General features: G+C 40.6%; 1 protein-coding gene across 1 annotated transcript in view; it reads left to right on the top strand.

Annotated features, from left to right (window-relative positions):
* ABCA9 (ATP binding cassette subfamily A member 9) overlaps window positions 1–22,927 on the top strand; it is a 42,033-nt gene that overhangs the window by 4,191 nt on the left and 14,915 nt on the right. Inside the window, 21 exon segments of the mRNA XM_016201464.2 lie at window positions 61–162; window positions 493–700; window positions 2,726–2,890; window positions 4,226–4,329; window positions 5,034–5,260; window positions 5,861–6,002; window positions 6,252–6,437; window positions 7,309–7,453; window positions 7,876–8,044; window positions 10,318–10,379; window positions 10,909–11,019; window positions 11,456–11,631; window positions 11,826–11,945; window positions 12,163–12,301; window positions 12,787–12,877; window positions 15,032–15,171; window positions 15,683–15,802; window positions 16,994–17,192; window positions 19,006–19,172; window positions 19,862–19,995; window positions 21,909–22,046. Of these exon segments, the coding sequence (XP_016056950.2) occupies window positions 67–162; window positions 493–700; window positions 2,726–2,890; window positions 4,226–4,329; window positions 5,034–5,260; window positions 5,861–6,002; window positions 6,252–6,437; window positions 7,309–7,453; window positions 7,876–8,044; window positions 10,318–10,379; window positions 10,909–11,019; window positions 11,456–11,631; window positions 11,826–11,945; window positions 12,163–12,301; window positions 12,787–12,877; window positions 15,032–15,171; window positions 15,683–15,802; window positions 16,994–17,192; window positions 19,006–19,172; window positions 19,862–19,995; window positions 21,909–22,046 (3,039 nt within the window). The 5' untranslated portion in view covers window positions 61–66.

Genomic DNA, 22,927 nt, shown 5'->3' with positions numbered 1-22,927 from the left:
GGTTGCACAGCGTTCCCTGTTTCACGCTTCCACATTGCCTTCTTTCTTTTAAATAAACAGGTCGGGATGAACAAGAGGCACGTGAGCGTGGGCCAGCAAACGTGGGCCCTCCTCTGCAAGAATTTCCTGAAAAAGTGGCGGATGAAGAGAGAAGCCCTGTTGGTACGTTATGGCCCCGGCCCCCGTGTCCTTGCAGGGGGAGACGAGGCAGTGTTTGCTCAGGCAACACAAACGCCGTATCTTCATTATTTAGACCGCTGCGTATATATTCTATTTCTAACTAACAGACTGGACTTTTTTTAAATTATGGACTTTGCTATTATTTCAAATGAGATTCCTTTAAACTATATTATTATTATGTGTTTTTAAAGATTTATCTTTATTTCTGAAAGTATTACAGATGTCCCTAAGCAACATGGAAACACAAGTGTTTTAATGTGTCTGTGGCCGAGCAGCTACTGACTTGCTCCATCTCCTCTCGTTGCTGTGCAGGAATGGTTTTTCTCACTGCTGCTGGTGCTGTTTGCGTACCTGTTTTCTTTAGCTGTACACCACCCTGATGACTTCCTTCAGATGCCTGCCAGGGACCTGGGACGTGTAGATCACTTCAATGATTCTGATTATGTTATTGCATTTGCACCCGAATCCAAAACTACCCAGGAGATCATGAACAAAGTGGCTTCAGCCCCATTCATGAAAGGTACGTTCTCCAGAAATTCAGGGCAGTGCCCTTGTTTGCAAAATACACAGGTTCACTTTGGAATTCCTTTGAGAAACTGTGTTAAATGCTTAAGTTTCTAGATTTAATTCACAATGTTAATGCACATTCCTTTCTAACATCAAGGAGATTTTCTTACCATATTTACTAGTCTCCTGGTTAGGAAGTTTTATATTAAGAGGGTTTTCCTTTTTATAGTCCATATTAAAATGAGATAGTTCAGGATTGTTCAAATGTATGTTTGTGAGAATATTCTGAAAAGATTGGCCAATGGTGAGAGCATAGTTTTTTAATCTCTTGAGATACATAAAAATTGAGAGCAATTAGACAGCAAAACCAAGAAACCATAGGCAATGTTTACAACAGACAGGTGATAGGTGTTTCCTTGAGCCCCCAAATATAAGTGAGTGGGGCAGAAGCCCTAACAACCACAAGGCTTGCAGCAGGGTATCTGATGGGCCCGAGAACAGGATGAGAACCCATTGCGAAGAAACCAGTAGCCACTGCAACGCAGAGAGAACCAATCTGAGGATGATCGAAACCATTTTCAGTAATTGCAGTGGTGGTGTAGCATTAGAATGCTGTTCCCAGGCTGTTATATACATAAAGTGGGACATACCAAATAACTAATTATAGAATAGTCTAATTCTCTCACCCCTGGGTCCTTGGAACGCAGGAGTTTCAGTGCAGGAGGAAAGGAGATGCAGAGATCTGGGGCAGGACATTTACAGGGGAGGAATCTCCGCCTTCCAAATAGCTAGGAAACCACTGAGAGCAAATAGATTGTGTCCAAAAGAAACAACAAAACTCAGCAGTTAAATTCAAGAGATTCCCCCTGGTCAAAGCTGGCATATGTTAAGCTTCATCACCATGAATAAGCGCAAGGATTTGAAACTCATCCAATGTATATTTAAATGCACGCTTTCATCATGATGTTCAAAGACAACAATGTTTGCCTTTGGAGGACGATAGGGAATCAGTTGTTATGAACATTTGTAAATAAAGGGGAAGCACCAGCATTTATCCTATGTAAACTGTACTATTGGCTAACCAAACAGATGCTGGAAAGTACTGTTTCATAAACATTTTCTATGACCAAATGAAAAACAAATGATGGAAATAGGACGTCATCATTTTGAAACTCTTGTTGAATTAATGGATCTGAACGTGAGACAGTCAGAAATTATGATCCTGATGAAAGATTATGCCACCACCTGTAGTCCGGGCCCAAAGGATTGGACCTGGGTCTAATTAAACCTCTGCTCCAGCTGCCAGATGGCAGGAAATACAGAAGACAATGGAACACGTTGAATTTTGCCAGGCGTTTGCATTCAACAGAATCCAGGCTGTGGGTTAAATGGCCCAAATTTGGTCAATAAGAGTCATTCATTTACATTATATATTTTAGAATAAACAAAGTCTCTTGGGGGAAACACTCCCCAAATTGAACAATTCTATGCTCTCTTTGGAGTTTGGCCATATTGATGCCATTGTCAAATGGGAATAAATAGAGTGGGGCAAAAGTAGACTCACAGTTTTTGTATGGAAAATACTACAGTAAATAATAAACAAGAAGACAGGAATAAACTGTGTTTCCATGTACTCACAACTGTAAATCTACTTTGGCCCCACCTCGTATATTATAATTATAGGCTATATTTATAATTGTAGTATGTATTTCAACTTTGGACAGGGCTGTGCGCACTTGAGTTTAAATGTATGCATTGGTATTGCTATTATTCCAAAGTCATTGGTTAAACATTTTATTTGGGAAGGCACAATCTGTTTGTGATCAAAAGGATTGCCTCACAGCACTTCTGATTTTATCTAGAGCTTTAGAATCTCCACCCCCCCACTCCCCCACCCCACATACAGCAAGTGTGCATCTCTTATTTAGGACCAGCACTGCCTTTAGTAAAGAGATGACTTTAACATAAAATAGCTTTACCGTGATTGCATAGGGTACGCTGTCTTTGGACGTAACTGTTCCCCTCTTTTACCTGGCAGGAAGAACAATCACAGGATGGCCTGATGAAAAAAGCATGAATGAACTGGATTTAAACTACTCTATAGATGCAGTGAGAGTCATCTTTAATGATAACTTCTCCTATCATTTAAAGTTTTTCTGGGGAGGTAGAATCCCCATAATGAAGGAACACAGAGACCATTCAGGTAACTTTCCTATTAGAAAAAAAATTTTTTTTTGCTGTTATGTCATTAGTCACAAGGAAGTATATGTGAGAACTGAAGTACCATACACAACATACCCATATTTTTAATTCCGGAACGTAATGAGATTCATTCTTATCAAATAAAGCCTATGTTCTTAAGTATATTGTTTTATTAAGAATATATACTTGTGCCTCACCGTATATATTGTGGCTCAGTGGTTGAGCGTCGACCCATGAACCGAGAGGTCACCGGTTCTATCCTGGGTCAGGGCACATGCCTGGGTTGCGGGCTTGATCCCCAGTAGGGGGCATGTCACTGTACAAAACAACACGAGGTTCAATCAAGCACAAGAGAAAATGATGCATTCGAGATGCGGTCAACGTGAGATGGGGGAGGTTGCTGTTGACGTAACTTGGCGTACTGCTTTACAGCCAACTTTTTTTGGAAGGAGAAAGAGTACACTCTAAAACAATGATAAAACATATAGTATAGTGAATACGTAAGCCCGTAACATGGTCATTTACATGGTCCCATCAAGTATTTTGGATTGTACAAAATTGTATGTGCTGTGCTTTTATATGACTGGCCGTGTAGTAGGATTGTTTACAACAGTGTCACCACAAACATCCTAGAAACACATTGTACTACAATGTTATGATGGCTACGGTGTCCCTAGGCCAGCGATTTTCAACCTTTTCATCTCATGGTACACATAAACTACTAAAATTCTGTGGCACACCAAAAAAATATATTTTTTGCTGATCTCACACAAAAAAGGTATAATTTCAATTCATTCACACCGGACAGCTATTGTTGTATTGGCTGTTGTCATATTTTTATTTGACAATCTAAGGGAGAAGAAGTCAGTGCCCCTGATTGAATAGTCAGCTCCTAGGCTATAGGAATTTTTCAACTTCATTATATGTGGCCCATCATTGACCCCAATATAATTATATGGTACATAACTGTATTCCTGTGTTAGCCCTAAATACAACCTCAAGAAATGGCTCTTGCTCAATGATTTGCAAATATTTAAAAAACCTAGTGCTTTTTTGGCACAAGCAACGGAAGAGGAAACTCAACAAAATATTCTTGGCTAATGGAGAGAATCATCAGATTGAATGAAAAATTATTGAGAAGGAATCTTTACATGAGCAAAGCAACTCTAGTGTGCCCTCCTTGGGTCTACTCTACGAACCTCACCTGCAAAGCCCTCCCATGCGCTGTATTATTGTGAACTTGGAGCGCGTTTCGGAACATCTGGTCTTCATCTTTCCTATAACCAAGATCATCCCATCCCATCAAAATTGTTTATGTTGTCTTCTTTTTTCAAAGCTCATTGTAGAACAAGAGATAGAAAAGTCACCTGTGAATGCTCACTGTTCTGGGAGAAAGGCTTTATAGCGTTTCAAGCTGCCATTAACGCCGCTATCATAGAAGTGAGTATTAAGTGAAAGAAACAAATTGCACTGCAAGTTAAATTTTGATGGACGATTGGTATCTTTGGAATGGTCCTATCTTATCAATACATTAATTTATTCACTTAATTTACTGGGCACAGTGCGCTGAACAAATACTATGTGGTCATGACCCACTGTGCACCGCGATGTTAGGACGCCGTGTCACGAGGAGATGGGACCACTGTCGTACATGCAGTCCGTCACCGACCAAAACGTTGTCACGCGGTGCACGACTGTATTTAAATCATTGCACTAAGCACTGAGGGTCAGGAAATGAGTGGAACACAGGTGATTTTCTTCGCGGATACTGGATAGTGAGGGGAGAGAAATGGACTTACAGTCATAATAAGAGTTTAGATTCTATCGTGAGATTACATATGGTGAGCTAGGCAAACAATGAAGCAAGATACTCTGATGAGATATATCAGAGAGGCCCTACTGACTGGAGTGACCAGCCGAGGCTTTGAGATTGAGTCGAACTTTGTCCCGTGAAGATGGTCGATAGGGCTATTCTGAGGAATCAAGACGAGAACTGGAGTGTGGCAGGAACTCCATGGGGACAGGCCATGACAGGCGAATTTATTTAAATGTGGAATGCACATAATTTCTTTCCAATGAGAGGCAGTGCATGAGGTTATAATTAGCCTCATACTAACAATTTGTTCATTAATATCTTTCTTTAGATCACAACAAATCACTCAGTGATGGAAGAGCTCATGTCAGCTACTGGTATCAATATGAAGATACTACCTTTCGTTGTTCAAACAGAAGTTATGACGAACATTCTCATTTTCTTCTGCGTTATTTCTTTCTCTGTGTTCATATACTATGTATCAGTCAATGTTGCCCGGGAAAGACAATACATGAAGCCCCTGATGACAGTGATGGGACTTCGAGAGGCGGCGTTCTGGTAAGTCCCTGGGCGCGGTCCGACACGCAGCGCACAGCAGCGGAGCGGTCTGCTGGACTCCGTAGGCCTATAAAGTGTCACATTTGAACTTGGTGGCTTTCATAAAGGAGTGCGTTAGGCGTAAGTGAGGTAGATGGACGTATAGGCTTGGTGAATGACACCTTTCATACTCCGCTGAATTAAAGAAAGTCTAATTCTAGAGATTGCTGAAACCCAGACTCACTCGCCAATGCAAAGGACGGCTCTCAGTCGCTGGTTTCGGTCCACGGTATTTCTACAGTTCCTTTACTGAGACACGTCTAGAACCGACAAGTCCTCGGGACTGTTTTCCCCAAAAACCTCTCCCCCTCACTCTCATTCTATCACCTAGCTTCTTTCTTATTTTATAACTAGCTGCCTGTTTTACCTGGTCGCTTATTTGTTGCCTACGTCCCCCTGTAGAATAGGAACTTGAGGGGCAGGTAAGCTTTTCTGATCGATGAGCTGTTGGAGTCCCTTTGCTCCTGCTTTGCGATGAGCTTCGCGGTCGCTTGCCGAGTGAAGGAGTGGGGCAGGTGGCGGCGACCCAGCAGGCCGCGCTGACGCCCCTTTCCCCGCAAGGCTCTCCTGGGGTGTGACGTACGCCGCCTTCATCTCGGTCACGGCGACTCTGATGGCGCTCATTGTAAAGGCTTCCCGTGTCGTGGTCCTAACGGGCTACGCGGTGGTCTTCGCCCTCACTCTCCTCTATGGCCTGTCTTTGGTGAGTTGGCGAACTGAACCCCTCTCTCCCTTCCCTTTCCCGCTCTCAGGAAAAGCCACCGGTTACTTACCACCGACCCCGCCCCCGCCCCTTCTCCCCTGTGTGCGGAATCTGAGCGTTTACGCGAGGAAGCATCTAGGGTGGGGAGGGAATGGGCGAAATAGAATTTGTATTATGAAATTCTTTTTGTTACGCTCCTGATGATTCCCAGAGGATTATATGCAACCTGACGCGTTTCTCTTGTCTCAGATAACTTTAGCCTTCATGATGAGTGTCCTGGTAAAGAAGCCCTTCCTCGCCGGCCTGGTCGTCTTCCTGCTCACGGTCATCTGGGGGGGTCTGGGCTTCACCGCGTTGTACAGGCATCTTCCTGCCTCTTTGGAATGGACCTTATGCCTTCTCAGCCCTTTTGCTTTCACAGCTGGGATGGCCCAGGTAAGAGCTGATGTGACTATTTAATTTCTTTACAAAAATATTTATAACAGATTCCCTCTGAATAATTCATGCTACAGGTGCTGAACAGCAAAATTCCCATCTGCCTTCGTAAAGATACACACCGAAGAGATAGGAGATGCATGTTTTTATGTTTTTCCTCTTAGCCCAATTCGTTTTCTCTAAGTCCCTAAATGCAGGCCGATGCTCCATCACTGACGTGGTTCTGCTTTTACTTTTAATGGGCCATCCCAATGAAGACGCATCTAGTTTAATGCTCAGGAATCATGACCCTAAATATTACCGCCAAGTATTTGAAAACCAAGAATTCCATAGAAATACATTTTTATTTTTCGATTGGCCAATTTAAATGAAACTGAATCTCCTCTCAGAAAATGAATTGTAGTTATGACATCGTAACTATAAATGCTAAATGAAGGGTGATGTTGCCTATAAACTCACTGTGTCCTACCATACTCAGTAATGGTTCTGTCTTCTGCCCTACCGCTGAAGTACGTTCACCCCTTCGTGGTTTTACTTCCAAATCCTGTCCCCTGTCCAGAATACCCCCCTTTTTCCCACCCTAAGCAGGATGCAACCCTGTAGGCAGCCCAGCCCAAATATCACCTCCCTTGAGTTTTACTTCTGCCGAGGGGGACTTGCCTCTGTGGCTGGTGGGACCTCCTTCCATTCACGTCCCAAACTGCTTTGTAGTGAGATGGTTTCATTCTTATATCTGCCAGTAGCTTAGAGCTCTGTGAAAAGAGGAATTATGTTTTATTTATCTTTTCAATCCAAGTGTCTATGATAAGACAATAATAATTCTCGATGCTCTGTGTATCCTTTTAATATTCAACGTATGTGTTTTTTTCAGCTTATACATTTGGACTATGATGTGAATGCAAGCACCCATTTGGACTCTTCAAACCCAAACCTGATAATAGCTACTTTTTTCATGTTGATTTTTGATACTTTGCTCTACTTGGTATTGACATTATATTTTGACAAAATTTTGCCCAGTAAGTACAATCATGATTTTGACTCAACACGGTTTCATTCACTGTATTTTTATAACTGTCTACACTTAGTGCTAGAGTAAAAAGTATACTATTAATCATTAATAATATCGATCTTGATTATACATTGAAATGATAATATTTAGGATATTTTGGGTTGAATAAAATATACAGTGTATTGAATACAAATTAGCATTTTTTCAAAATTTTAAAAATAAGCCTAATGGTATTCTGCACTGTGTTTATAGAATAACCTTCTAAGATCTTGTCCTGCCATGACCCTCCTGATCGTTTCTTTTTAAAAAGAGCGATGAATTATGTTGTTAGTGCTTGTATCAGAACTAGGTGAAGAATGCTACTGCTAGGGTGCCTGGGATCCTTAAATGGTGACTGACGCAAAGTTTATTCGCCTCCTGTGCATGTAGCTGAGTACGGACGCCGACAATCTCCCTGGTTTTTCCTGAAGTCCTCCTTTTGGTTTCCACACCCCAGGGCTGACCACATGGCCCTTGAGAGCGAAACAGATTCGGATTCTCCACCTAATGATGCTTTTGAACCAGTGTCTCCAGAATTTCACGGGAAAGAAGCCATCAGGTGACAAATAAACTCCATGGAGGTGCAAAGAAAGCACTGGTCCGAGACCAGAGGTCTATGGGGCAAAGCCTAGATGTGGCAAAGATTTCCCTCGGGGCCTTTTTGTACCCACCGATGTCCAGGCTGCTACCCGCCCGAAGGGCTACCCTCTCTCGATAACACCTTGCTTTCTCACATTGGCAGCATTTCCGTTTGCTAACAGCTTGCGGCACAGCAGCAACCCTGTGAACGCATGGGGCTCCTATTCCCGTTTTCTCTGTTTTCTGCTCTGCGTGCTTTGCTCTCTTCCTCTGCCTGCTCTCGTTGTGACAGACGCTGCCACCACCTCCCGGTTAGTTTGACCCCCTTTTCTGTGTGATTCACTCGGTCCCTCGCCCTGTGCCTCCTGGTTAATATGATGAGAAGGAAGAGGCAGGCGAGGCGGGAAGGGGAGGCAGGCTCTCCAGGGAGGTGGGCAGGAAAGGCACGTTAGGGGTGCTCATGCCCTGCGCCTTTTCCCCTGAGGCAGCCTGTGTATTTTACGTCCTGCTGATTCCCTTATTTCCAAGCAACTAGAAATCCCTGAATTCTTTAGACTTTTGCTCAAAACTTGTCTGTGATTCAGCGTTGACTTTATTTCACTCCTCAACGACGCCTTTCCAGTCCACTTCTTCCTCTCACCTATTTTAACCGAATCGTTGTGATATTGAGAGTCTCTGCGGAGTTAGCTTCTCAAGCACAGAGGTTTAGCAGGAACAGACACCGCGGCAGTCTTCTGTTGTTCTTCAGGAGCTCCTGCCGTATTGTCAAGAATTGCCATCTCTCTCCGAGCTGGAACTCGAAGTTCCACGTCCCTTCCAGGGTCTGAGCCAGAACCGGGTGCGATCAGGGCTAAGCAGAGACTCTCACATATCTGGCTGTCGGGATGGCCTAGGAGGTGTGCTCTGTGCACTGGAAACCCAAGGCTGCCGTCCTGCTTCGTCGCTGTGGCCTGCACGGCCACCAGCGGGCCAGTGCACGGGGCTCTGCAGCTGTAGGCCGTTCTGTCCCAGAGGCCAAGGCAGCTGGGCTCACAATCACTCCTCAGGATAGAAGGCAGAAGGATGGAAATTAAAATGCATGACTGTGCCAGCCAGAGTGGATTCTGCCTAATGTAGAATGTACTGCCTAAACATGAAGGCTATATTTTATTAAAACGTGGGGGGGAAAATCCATCATTCATATTGTGTATTTGGTAGGAGAGAATAAAACCAGCTAACAGCCATTAGTGCCTGAAAAAGAAAAGGTGGGGAAACAGAGCCGAAGAAAAGCCAAGCAACTTGCCCAGTGCCTCACAGGTTTGGGTAAGAGGCAGTACTCGAGCGACATGTGCTCAACTCCAAGGCCATTGCACCTCACTGCCCATCCTCTCCATAGTTAGTCCCGTACTTAACTGGATTATACCCAGGCTATGACTGAATGGTGCCCCCCGCCCCCCAAGTAATGCAAATTAGTGTCTTTATAAGAAAAGGAAGAGAGACCAGAGCTCCCTGCCACAGCAAGAAGGCAGCCATCTGCAAGCCAGGAAGGAGGCCTCACCTGCTGGTTTGTTGTGAGGATGTACAAAAATAATGCAGATGAAATGCATGGGACCTGACTTAGAGCAGACCTTCAATGTATTTTGGATTTTTTCCCTCTGTAATCAGTTTCCCTTGTCTTTGTCCCCTTATCTCATCTTGTTTGGAAGTTTTCTATACACCAAGCATTCTGCACTGTACGCATAGTATCTTAGCCAAACCAACAGGTGAGGGCTCCTTCCTGGCTTGCAGGTGGCTGCCTTCTTGCTAATGTCATCGACATTTTACTGCTGAAAAACTGAACTCAATGAGTTTAGAGTCCATAGAATCTGTAAGAGAGCTGGTGATTGGCACAACTGGGACGTGACCCAGGCCAGGATGGTCTCACTCTGAAGTCCCCATCTTTCTACTGGGTGTGCCACTCCTTTTTCTACACCAGTATGGCCACCATAGTATTCTCCTCGTTGCTTTAATTTCCTGCTTTCCTCTCAGTCAGTCATCTGTCACAATCCTCAGAGCGTTCTATTGCCATGCGCTGGTTTGTAGTGTAGCCTGTTCCATGTACCATGACCAGGAGTGTTGTCTTTGACGAGAGGCCCTAGAAGCTTCTGCAGGTCACCTGGGCCTGTGTGAAGGAAGACAATCCCCAGGTTCCCTCACAGCCTCGGTGACTTGATGTATCAACCCTCTGTCCTCTACAGTCTCCTCAAAACATTCTCGTCTTTTATTTTTTTGCAGAATAAAAAACCTTAAAAAGGAATATAAAAAAGGAAAGCATGGAACAATAGAAGCTTTGGAAGGTAATAAAATGTCATATTTAACATGGCTGGTTGGTTTGGAGACTATGTCTCACTGGGATGCTGTCTTGGTAGAGTAAGAACGGATATTCCGGCTGTCGTGATGCTCCTTTGTTTGAACACAGTACGCTTCCTTCCCAGTAAATGAAAAACCATGTAACGATTTTAGAAAGTTGGCTGCACCCTTGATATTCTACGGGTTTGAGAGATGTGTGATGCCATCATGATAGTTTATTTTCCACTCATCACATTCTCTAATCTTAAAGCTATCTTATTGCAGTCAGCCCATCTTTAATAACAAAACTGCTTTGATCTTCAAAATTGTTAATCATATAATAATATATTATGGTAATATTACAGCTATAAAGTGTGTATCACAGCAGGTGCAATTTTAAAGGAAAGAATTCGGGGATGGATTTTATTTTGACTAAATCTAGCCAAATATACTCATGTTATAAGAATTTATGAAAATTTCAGAGAATGTAAGGTTACTATGTAAGCTCTGACTGTAACTTTTTTGAAATAATGCCAGGTCTGGTATTGGACATATATGAAGGCCAGATCACTGCACTCCTTGGTCACAGTGGAGCTGGGAAAACAACCCTGTTAAACATACTCAGTGGACTGTCGGCCCCAACATCAGGTGATAAAACAATTATCCAATGATGAGAACATGGGCAAATGAATGAACTGTGCATTTCATTAGTTAATTAGTTTATTACTTGATTTCAATAGTAGTTTCATTAACTACTAGTCACACTCAGGTATTTTAAAGTTTTGGAAGTTTCTTCAAGTTATTCTTTTATAGATTCATGTTCTCTTTATTTAGGAAAGTCTTTGTGGTTTAAATATTTCCTGATAAGTAGTTTTAGGCTTATTAATTGGCATCCCAACTGGATCAGATGTATTATGAACATTAAAATTTTAATTAGTCAATAGTGTATTCCTTACAGGTAGGTAAAATATCTTTAAAGGACTTTAGTTATGGACATATATTGTTTGTTTGTTTGTTTTCATTTAAAAATATCTTAAATAAAGCATGTAACATTACCCTGGTGCTGTCTTTCTTTAACTTTTAGGATCAGTCACCATCTATAATCACTCACTTTCGGAAGTGGCTGACTTGGAGACCGTCAGCAAGCTCACTGGAGTCTGCCCACAATCCAATGTGCAATTTGGCTTCCTGACCGTGAGGGAAAATCTCAGGCTCTTTGCTAAAGTAAAAGGGATTCAGCCACAGGAAGTGGAGCAAGAGGTAGATTCCATGTTAGATGTCACACAGCCATGGAGATGAAATTGCTTACCTAGGAAATTCTAAATGCATTTGTGCTGTTTCTACCAAGTCCATTGTCCAAAGGGCAAACAGCCCCCTTGTAATGAACAGCAAAATGACAGTGTTTTAAAAATAAACATGCTGGGTTTTGGACCAAATATTCTTTATTTGGTTAGGTACAACGAATTTTACGGGACTTGGAAATGGAAAATATTCAAGACATTCTTGCTCAAAATTTAAGCAGTGGCCAGAAAAGGAAACTCACTTTTGGGATTGCCATTCTAGGAGACCCTCAGGTAAATGGAACTAAGATTACCGGTGACATCAGATTGAGGACTGTGAAATTATTATATTCAGTCAGACTCAATTTGTAAATGCTAAATGCAAAAGAGCAGTTACAGTAAAAAACTAAGTACTAAGCTATTTCTCCAAATACGTCTACTAGTATATTGCTTTTTAAAAGAATTCTGCCTGGAAGGGGAAAATGATTTTATATGTTTTCCTGTTGTGCAGATTTTGCTACTGGATGAACCAACTGCTGGATCGGATCCTCTCTCAAGGCACCGTGTGTGGAACCTTCTCAAAGAGAGGAGATCGGACAGAGTCATTCTCTTCAGCACCCAGTTCATGGATGAGGCTGACATCCTGGCTGGTGACCCTTGCTTTTCTTTCACGTATCTTAGTTGAGAAATCGGGAACATGTGTGGAATACGTATAGATTCGTTCCAACACAGTTGCCATGTGCTTGGCTGCCATGAGCCAAGACAGGAGAATCTTTTGCCCATTTGAGTACCTACATCCCCGAGTACATTGACCCTAGTGCATTGGTTGTAAAATACGTAGCTCTTCTCAGAGATATACTATGCTGCATTCGGTATGAATGTCAGCTGGCTTGAAACAGATCCTTTCAATGAATGATAAGTTTTCTAAATACACTAGAGAATGAACTAACATATGCATATCATTTTAGTTACTGGATGACAAAGAAAGTGGCCTACATGTGATCAGAATTCGAATGCATCTGTTTTAGTGGGCCATGCTCGTAAAATGCATTGTTTATTAATGGTTTGTTCTTTTATAAATAGTGAAAAAACAACTCAATACCATTTTTTGTCCTGTTTTTTTTTTTCTACTTAGATCGAAAGGTGTTTATATCCAACGGGAAGCTGAAGTGCGCAGGCTCGTCCCTGTTTCTGAAGAAGAAATGGGGCATCGGCTACCATTTAAGGTAGAACCTTCTTGTTGGAGGCAGGTTAGAACAGGCTGGAGATGCTGAGGACAGGTGATATCAATATTAGTGTGTTGAAGTACTAATATTACACAGGACAGGCTACACAACTGGTGTGTTCATTTCAAGAGACCTGTGTTTCAACTGAGCCACAACGGCTCTTTCGTAGCTAGAACAAAGGATATGTGGAGTCGCAGACGTTAAGACTATACCAGTGATTAAGCCATGTTTCAATACAATTTTTGGAAAATACTTTCACAGCACCTTGTTTGCTAAAAGAAATGTATCTATATTCTAGCCCTTTCTCTTATCATGTTTCGGATGCTTATTTTGGCTTATTTTGACAATTTCAATAGCCTCCCCTCGGTGCCCCTGAATTCATTTTCTCCTTCATTCTCTCCTGTCTCCTCTCCAGCTCATAGTTACTGTCATTATTAAGCAAAGCCTATCTAAGCATTGGCTGTGTTTAGGTACTTGCTAAGATATGGACACACAGAGTGCTCATATGATCATATTTAATCACCCAGATGACTTCCAGATGGTATTACCGTTCTTCTTTGATATGGTGCAGAGTTTTAATAATCTGCCCAACTCACATAATTTATAAGTGGTAGAATATTTGGACCAAGATAACAGGTGTGATATGAATTGCTCCCTATATTTCCCACTAAAATATTAATATTTCTTTAAAAAAATAATTCAGGTCACTTTATCCCCAGTGATTAAATGAATCCCCCCATTGTTTACTCCAGGTGTTTGATCTGGTCAAGCCTACCATCTCAGCATGGTTGTTTGGTATGACCTCATTGAACCCACACTTTCCAACTGAAAGGAACCACCCACCGTTCTCTAGGCGTGTTCCGTGGTCTTGTCTCTGCTTGAGATGGGGCATCTGTTTAACACATCTTCCTCCAGCTCATTCAAACTATGTTCCAATCTTATCCATTCTGGAAGGTCTTTTCTGAATGTTTTCTCTTTGAAAAGCACCCACTCTTCTAGAACCCTGAAAGCATAATTTTGAATTGTTGCCTTAGGCTATTTAAATTCCTTGATTGTCAGTAATTTCATTTATAGAACAACAGTAATAACACCTACTTTTCGTTTAAGGCTAAAAATATTGGACAGATGAGTAATTAACAAGGTGCAAAGAACTTAATTGTTTAACTCAACTTCTCCCTCACTTATTTTATAATATGCTGCTCTATATTATATTTATATCATGTTATATATATTTATATTGTATTTTGTTATGAGCTCTGTTAGAGAAGGTTCTTTATTCTTCTTATTTGGTATCCTGGAGAGTGCTTAGCACAAAACCTTGTAAACACATAACAGCTTTTACTAAAATCTATTTTTTTTAAGTTCGTGTCATCAAAGTCAGTTGTGATACCTCATCATTCATTCTATAGCCTCAGTAAATTTCAGTGCATGTGACTAATAACAGGATTGCTCAAATCTAATGATTTCATGAAGAACTTTGTGTGTTCTCATAACAAGACAGACTAGCTTTGGCTTGAATACATTTTGGATTTAAAAAAAAATAGTAGTAACACCAGCTAACATATATTGAGGGCTTACTTAGTGCAAGGCCCTGTGCTATCTTATACATATTTTATTTTATTCTGTATTTTGAAATTTTTTGAGAGGTTAGTATTGTTTGATCTCACAGATGAGAACACTGATGCTCAGAGACATTAGATCTTCATTCTGGAACATGGATCAGTAGAACAATAAAACCATGTTCTTAACAACTGTACCAAACTACCTCTGCCTTTGTTTTTCCCATGTTCAAGAGCTAGTTTTTGCAGAACTCATACTTTACAGCAAAGGGAGAATTCAAAGTTGAGCTATTGAACAGATGGAAACAACATTGGGCATTCTCTCCCACCTCAGCTCAGCCAAGACCTAGCCAAATATCTCTTTTCTCCAAATGACAATCCTTGAGTCACCTTCTCTATCTCTAACATCCCTTATACCATGGGGTATAGATGATATGGTTTGGACTATATTATTATTTTTATGTCTCACTTCTTCCATTAGATTTTACGTGTTTTGTCTCACGAACATTAATGAAAGCACAAGCACGTACTACAATTGTTTGTAGAGATAGTGTTTGAGAAAAATAACTCTAATTTACTCTTTTTTAAATGTTAGTTTGCATTTGAATGAAATGTGCGATCCAGACAATATAACATCACTTGTTAAACAGCACATCCCTGATGCCAAATTAACAGCACAGAGTGAAGAAAAGCTCATATATATTTTGCCTTTGGAAAGGACAAACAAATTTCCAGGTAACAGAATGTAGAGACTGAAGAATGATTTATACTGATGTTATAATAGCATTAGTTCTGTTGCATTTATTATTGTAAATGTCTAACAATTATCCCTAACATGAAAGTATAAATCTATTTGCTAGACAATATTTCTTAAGTAAATAATGGGGTTGTAAACATATAAATTTTGGGTTGACATATTCAATCCATCCATAACATTCCCCATAACTTATCAATTAAAACTTTAAAAACACATTAAGTAAAATGTACTAATTTATTTTAGAATCCTTCACATATGTAGTTTTCTAAGAATGAAAAAAATAAATGTTTAAAATTTTATACTCAAGAAGACATGGAGACTAACATACTGTATTAATTATTTTATAAATAAGGGAATGTCTATATGATAACTTTGTTTCCAATTAATGCATTTGGTCTATCAAAAATATTTTCTGTTTTTAAAAAGCATAGTTATTATCAATCTCATTAAAATTATATTCCGTTGGTGCATTTTTGTGTCTACCTTTAGACCTTTACAGGGATCTTGATAGATGTTCTAACCAAGGCATTGAGAATTATGGTGTTTCTGTAACAACTTTGAATGAGGTGTTCTTGAAACTAGAAGGAAAATCAGCTATTGACGAATCAGGTAAAAAAAAAAGAATTTTATATTTCTGTGCAATATTTTATCTTGAAAATATGCTTTGAATGATGAAATTATATACTTTTGGAGTATAATGATTTATTCTAGTCTTGGGAAAATATAGAGCAGATAGAAATGTACTTCTGTTTCCTTCCCTTCTCTCTCAATGCTGGTCTCCCATCTTGAATTTCCTATTTTGTACCATGCATTTTACTAAGCATGTGGAATACTGCAGTATGTAAGACTGGATCTTCATGGAGCAGACAATAAGTACATAATATAATATTCCTTGTGTATAAGAGCTATAGAGAAAAGAAAATTAGAGTTGTAGATTGACAGTTACTTTTCTTATATTTTGATTATATCATTCCAATGTCTTCAGGGTTCCATTGTTACTGTTGAAAATTTTCTGTCTGTCTAATTGTCATTACCTTGGAAAGTGTTCTACCTTTTCTCTCTAGTGACTTTAAGATATTTCCTTGTTTCTGGTTTACGATCATCCTACTGTGTGTACTCTTTACCGTACTTTTCCATTTTCTGGGTGTGTTTTTCTGATTGATCAAGTGGGGTTTTATTTTTAATCCTTTTTTAAGTTATACACTTGATTATCTTTTCTTAGTGGTTACACTTACCTTTTAATGTTCATGTAGCTTTCTGAAAGTCTAGAGTTGGTCAATTTCTCTAGGCGCTTCTTTTATCTTGTTTTCAACTATACCTATATTTTAAAATATTTTTTATCTACCAATTTCATATTTCCAGAGGGGAAAGGGAAGGGGGTCTATGTGTATTAACTCTTCCACTTGGGTCAGAAGTACTAAGATAGTTTATCTCTTGCCATGAATAGATTGTTCTTCTTGGCTAAATATAGGTTTCTTTCCATTGATTTCCCTATAATGAATTAAGTCCTTTAAAGTTGTAGTCACAGAACTTTTTTTTTTCTTCAGAAAATACAAGGTTTTCTTTTATTATATCATTTTTTTCTTCTTGTAGTGCACCTTTTTTGTTTTTGTTTGCTTGTTTTGCTTCATTCTCATTTCTCTAGCAGGTGCTCAAGTAAAACCATGAATTAGATTACTGGTACCTTTGTCCAAGACTCTCTACTCTGACACCACGGGGTGAATTAGATGATCATAGGGAAATTGAAATAATTCACATTTTAAATGGCACTTTATAAATTACTGATTTTACATTTTCTAGATATTGGAGTTTGGGGACAGTTACAAAGTGATAAGACAAAGGACACAGGAAGCCTTGTTGAGCTGGAACAAGTTTTGTCTTCCTTTCATGAGACAAAGAAAGCAGCCAGCAGCATGGCTCTCTGGTGGCAGCAGACCTGTGCAATAGCAAAAGTCCGCTTCCTAAAGTTAAAGAATGAAAAAAAACCTCTGATGACCATGTGAGTACCCAAGGGTTTCAGGTGTGTTTGGTAGGCACATTCAAAATAAATTCAAGAGAGAGAGAAGGGGACTACAACTCCAGATGAAGTAAATTTCAGCAACTGTATGTGGCCTTTTTAACATGGAAGCCAATTTTTTATTGCTTAGGTGAGTGTGTAATTAAAATAGATAAAGTACGGGGGTTTTCTTTTAATTTCACAAAGAATCTGCTCTTATCAAAGGGTTGATGTAGTGTACCGGAAGCATGAAAGTTAACACTTAGGTTCCATCCCAAAGACTTGCCTCTGTTCCAGCCATAGCTTAGCAGAGGCTTCACTTCACTCTCTGGAACCTCTACAGTTCCCTCCAGCTTCTGGTTCTTCACTGAATACTACCTCTTTGCATGAGCCCTGCTCTCCACCCAGGACACTCATTCATTCAATGATATGTGTGAGCACCTCTGCATAACACTGTGGCCAATGTGTGTAACACTTATCAAAATAGATCAGACATGAGATTTGGCTCGTGAAGGTATTAGAAGAACTGCAAAAAAGCATAGTGAAAAATTGGACCAATATTGTTAACTATAGCATTCAGTACAAGATATATTATGTCCAAATAGGGGCATCAGCCTGGCAAGCATAGCTCAGCAGTTGAGCATCGACACATGATCCAGGAGATTGTGGTTTGATTCCCAGTCAGGGCACATGCCTGGGTTGCAGGTTCTATCCCCAGTGGGGGACATTCAGGAGGCAGCCAATCAGTGACTCTCTCATCATTGATGTTTCTATCTCTCTCCCTTCCTCTCCCTTCCTCTCTGAAATCAATAAAAATATATTTTTTAAAAAACAAATAAGGGCATCGTAAGAAGAATTTTACATGAGAGGGAATTTGAACTTGGTGTAAGAAAGTGGAATGTTTAGCTAAGGAGAGAAAGCAGGGTGGAAATTCAGACAGAGGGAGCAGTTCTGAGCATGCAGATACATGCGCAACCTGAAGAACTGTTATTAATTTGAGTTCACTGCAACATAGAGTATGCAAAAAATAAAACTAATTTTGATAATATATTACATAGAGCTAGAGAGTTCGGACTTTGGGACTAATAAGGAACTACTGAAGCTTTATTTTTCTGGTTATTCTGTTCAATGCCAAGAAACTTAGCAGAGCAACAATACAAATGGTGTGGAAATAGAAGACACTGGATACAAGGGGAAAAGCCATTTAGGACAATATTAAAGGAGGTCAGGAAAGATATAATTAATGTCCAAACTTGAAAAGTAGAAGAGAGAATATGTGCAGGCAATAAATAATGATGATATGACAGATAGAAATTTTCTACCATTTGGAAAAGGGATGGATGGGAGAGAAATGAGTATAAAATAATCGAGCTTTGGAGCCTGAGTGAATAAGAAAATGTTGTAATTTATAGAAATCGGAGATAGGAGAGAGCAAGTTTCAGAGTGTAGTAAGTCTAGGTATTGGTGATATGCCAGCTTGCGGTGGTCCCCAAAAAAGAAGAAATGCAAGACCGAGACAGAGCAAAGATGTGGGCACTGGAGAGATTTAAGTCATAATCAGCAGATTTCATGACCTTGAATGACATATTTAAAGGTACAGGGGGGCATCTGGGGAGAGAGAAATACCAAGGATAGCTTCATAGGTACCATCTCATTTTAGAAAGAAGGAAAGGTGAGGAAAAGCATGATTTGTATATTGGTTAGTGTTTATCATTTATTTCTATTAATATATCCACTATCTGCCCAAGTGTAAAAACCTACAAAAGTTGCTGCACATGAATTTTTTTAATTTTCTCTTACCCTTTTCTTTATGCAGATTACTGCTTATGAGCATTAGCTTTTTCCCCCCGTTTTTGGAATATCTATTCTATAAGCTATATGGAAGGAGTTATTCTTGGGGACTGTCTCCCGATATGTACTTCCTCTCACCGGGACAACCGCCTCAGGCTCCTCTGACACACTTACTGGTCATCAACAAAACAGGTGAACTTGAAGCTCAAATGCCACCTGTAAATGTTGTTCTTGTTGAGAGATTCCCCAGGCAGCATAAACCATGAAGGAAAAATAGATTCTGTATGTCTTAGAAATCACACATGATGCCAAACAGAAAATTAATTTAAAAATGACAAAGAGAGGGTTGGAAGTTTGGTTTTAGAAACACATTTGGCAAATTTGCTTAACCGTTGGCTGATGCTTGAGATCTTTCCGTAACATTTTTCAAGTACTAGATGCATTCTTGGGCTCTGGAAAAAAAGTATGTTCCAAATTTCTAAGAAAATAGGAGATGAATATCTTCCAGGATTACAGAGTTAATTTTCAATAGTATTTCTTAACTTTATTTTTATTGTGGACTCTATTACAGATGCCCCCATTCCCCCCCCCGCCCCGCTTGCCTCGGGCCAGCATCTCAGTGTCTGTGTCTGTGGGTTACGCCTGTCTTTGCACCAACAACATTACAAGTAAAACGCCTAGCGTCTGGGGAAAGTCGCCTTGTCCTATCCCTGGTATCACGACGGGTTTTAGTGCCACAGCATCACTTCTGCCCTCTTAAGGAAATCCTTAACCCTTACGCCGGGAATGTTCGAGGGCCGTTCTCCAGCTGTTGTGGTTTTAATATTATTTGTGTTGTTTTTCTGCGTTTCTGCTTCTTTTGCCCTTTACCTTCTGGGCAGGGTCAAGCATTGAAAGCTTCATACAGGCACTGAGGCAGCAGAACATCGCTCTGGAAGTGGATGCTTTTGGAGCTCGACACGGCCCCGACGAGCCGTCATACAACGGGGCCATCACGGTGTCCGGGGACGACAAGGTACGCGGGGCCCCGACGGCCGCGCCCCCCGCAGGGGCTGGCCGCGGTGACCGCCAGGGCCTCCACGTGGCACACGGTGAAATGCTGTTTCAGTTCATTGCTGACCGCACTGTGTGCCCGGCTTTAATTAACAATGAGCTTAGGTCTTATTAACTCATGTTCCATTTCAGTCATTAATATAAATCTTCCCAAACGAACATCAGTCACATGACATTTTGGTGAATCCTCCAAACATCGGTCGGATTGATACCTGTTGTGAACTTCAGCTCCTCAACCAAAAAGAAATATTAGCTTTTGTTTGTTTGTTTGCTTGTTTTACAGTAGAATTCTGTGTGGTTTTTATAGGAGGGGAAACTCCAGTCCTACCTGCTATGCTTTACTGAAAGGGGTCAAATCTTTAGATAAATATTTATGCTCATCTCTCTGATGTTAACAAAAAAAAAACAAACTTAGTTTCCTGCGACTTGAAGTGCGTGGTTCATGAATCAGGATCATTGGATCGCCTGGGAGCTTGTTAGAAATGCAGAAGCCCACGCCCTGCTTCAGGCCTGAGTTAGAATCTGTGTTTTAATAATATCTGTAGAGGATCGGTGTGTTCATTAAAGTTTGAGAAGAGCCGCCTTACTTGGCAGTATTTAAGATGGGTGTGTTTCGCATAAAAATGTAAATTTCTCCCTTCTCTTAAAAAATTCCTTCATGTGACCGCCTGGCCGCCCGGGTGGAACAGAGAAACGGCGGCCCAGGCGAGCCCGAGCCTTCGCCTTGCCGTCCGCTGCCTGCCCGGCTGCTTCACTCCTGTGCCGCCCGCCTGGCCCCGCAGGGGGGCCGAGACCCCGCGCGGGCGAGCGGGGCAGGCGAGCAGGCCGTGGCAGGTGTGCGGCTCGGCAGTTACCGTCACAGGGCTCCACCGCTGGCAGCTTTTTAGTTCATTTTTAGACGTGATTTCCAAGCCAAAAATAAAATCGGAAACTACCTTTGATCGAAGCAGTCCTTGATAGGTCTTGGTCAGGTTTGTTTCCAGTACACTCAGAAAAATCGTTTTTACAATGGCACCCCTAACGTCGATAAACAGCGCTTTAATGAACAGGGTAGACACAGTTCACTTGATTTATTTATGACTGTGAAAATGCGTGCTCAAAGCTGGCTTCCCTTTTTGGCCAAAATAGATAATAATTTACTTACATTCTTTTTATTTGGGATAAAAATAATCATGTCTTCAAGATATATATATATTTTTTATTTTTTTCGTTACCATTTATCCCCTCTCTGCCTTCTCCCACCTCCATCCTCCCCCCAGCAATAGTTTACATTTATATAATGTCCATTTTTAGTGTGTGTTTTCCCAAGTTTTACTGAGATATAACTCACATACAGCATTGTATGAGTTCAAGCTGTACAGCATAATGACAACTTAATATTGTGAAACGATTTTAAAATGTCGTCTGAAAAGAGATTTTCCATGCAACGCTGCGATCGCGAGCTCAGTGTCTGGGAAAACCTATGCTCTCTTACGAAGCTGCCTGCCTCCTGCTCTCCACATGTGCACACCTTCTTCGGTTGTAAAACGAATGCATCACATTTTGAAACAAAATCTACCGCCCCGCGAAAGCAAGGTTGCACTACAGAGTTTCACAGGGTTGCTGCTAAAAATCAAGTGAGATATTTTGTTTTGTGAGCGTGCAGGCACGAATAGCCACACGGCTGGAGTGGTGGCCAGTGAAGACCACGCACGATACTGGATTTCCTGCAGCATATTGGGACTTCGTCAAATATTAGCGATGGCGGCATTCGTTGGATTCAGTGCTTTGGCCTTACTGTGTTGTCAATAATTTGAACGATTTCCTATCATAGTCTTGCATTAGATTTTGTATTGGCTTTCGGAGGCCTCCAAATGCATATTTTTTTTATTTCAGAATCCAAGATTTTCAGTAGCGTGCAATACCAGAAGGCTGAATTGCTTCCCTGTCCTCATGGACATCATCAGCAACGCTCTGCTTAGAGTTTTTAATTCTTCAGAGCACATCCAGACAGACAGAAGCACATATTTTGACGTAAGTATAATATACCTCGCTTATCCTGAACCATAGAATTTTTCAAAAACATACTTAAAATGCTAAAATAACATCATGTTAATTTTTATGAACTTATTCTTGACTAAGTTTATGTTTCATATAAGTTACTATGTACATACATACATACACATGTATATACACACATACAATATTTAGCAATAATTACATAACATTATAAACTTAATTGGATGACTTAGGGTCAATGGAACAGCAGGAAATTCAATTAATCGGGGAAAAAGAAATGACTTTTGGTTTCAGATCTGTTACCATCTGTGGGGCTAAGTGGTGGGACCTGGTTGAAACAGCCAGTCATCAAGGTAGACAGTGGGGCCTCCTTAACAATTTGACTTCTGTAGGCCATGGTTCACTGATCCACACAAAAATACACATAAAAAGTTCATCACAGGGGTTTCTTAAGAAGTAAATGAGGCAATGTGAAAAACCGATTCAGTTGGCCAAGTTATTATAAACATGAGCGATAAAACACGTAAAAGTAGGAAACCCTAGGTGCTCAATAAAAGGCATTTATTATCACTATCACTATCGCTGTTAACATTGCTTTTCTTGGAAATGCACTAAGTTTCTATTAAACAACATTCAGTTTTGGGTAATTGGAGAACTGGCTGAATTAGAACTAGAGGCAGATCTTGTTTAAAATATGATTTTTCTGCTGAGATCCTCTGAGTCAGAATATCCACAGTGGGGAGGGAGGTGTAAATCTATGCCTTCAAGTCATCTCTTTCATCTCACTTCGTTGAATCTCCCTTTGCCTTCTTTAATGACACCTTGGGCCTATCCTATCCTATCCTATCCTATCCTATCCTATCCTATCCTATCCTATCCTATCCTATCCTATCCTA

Source organism: Miniopterus natalensis, chromosome 17, assembly GCF_054644295.1.
Source record: "Miniopterus natalensis isolate mMinNat1 chromosome 17, mMinNat1.hap1, whole genome shotgun sequence".
Classification (NCBI taxonomy): Eukaryota; Metazoa; Chordata; class Mammalia; order Chiroptera; family Miniopteridae; genus Miniopterus; species Miniopterus natalensis.
Note: the sequence above shows the minus strand (reverse complement) of the source record. Positions and strands in the feature narration are given on the sequence as shown.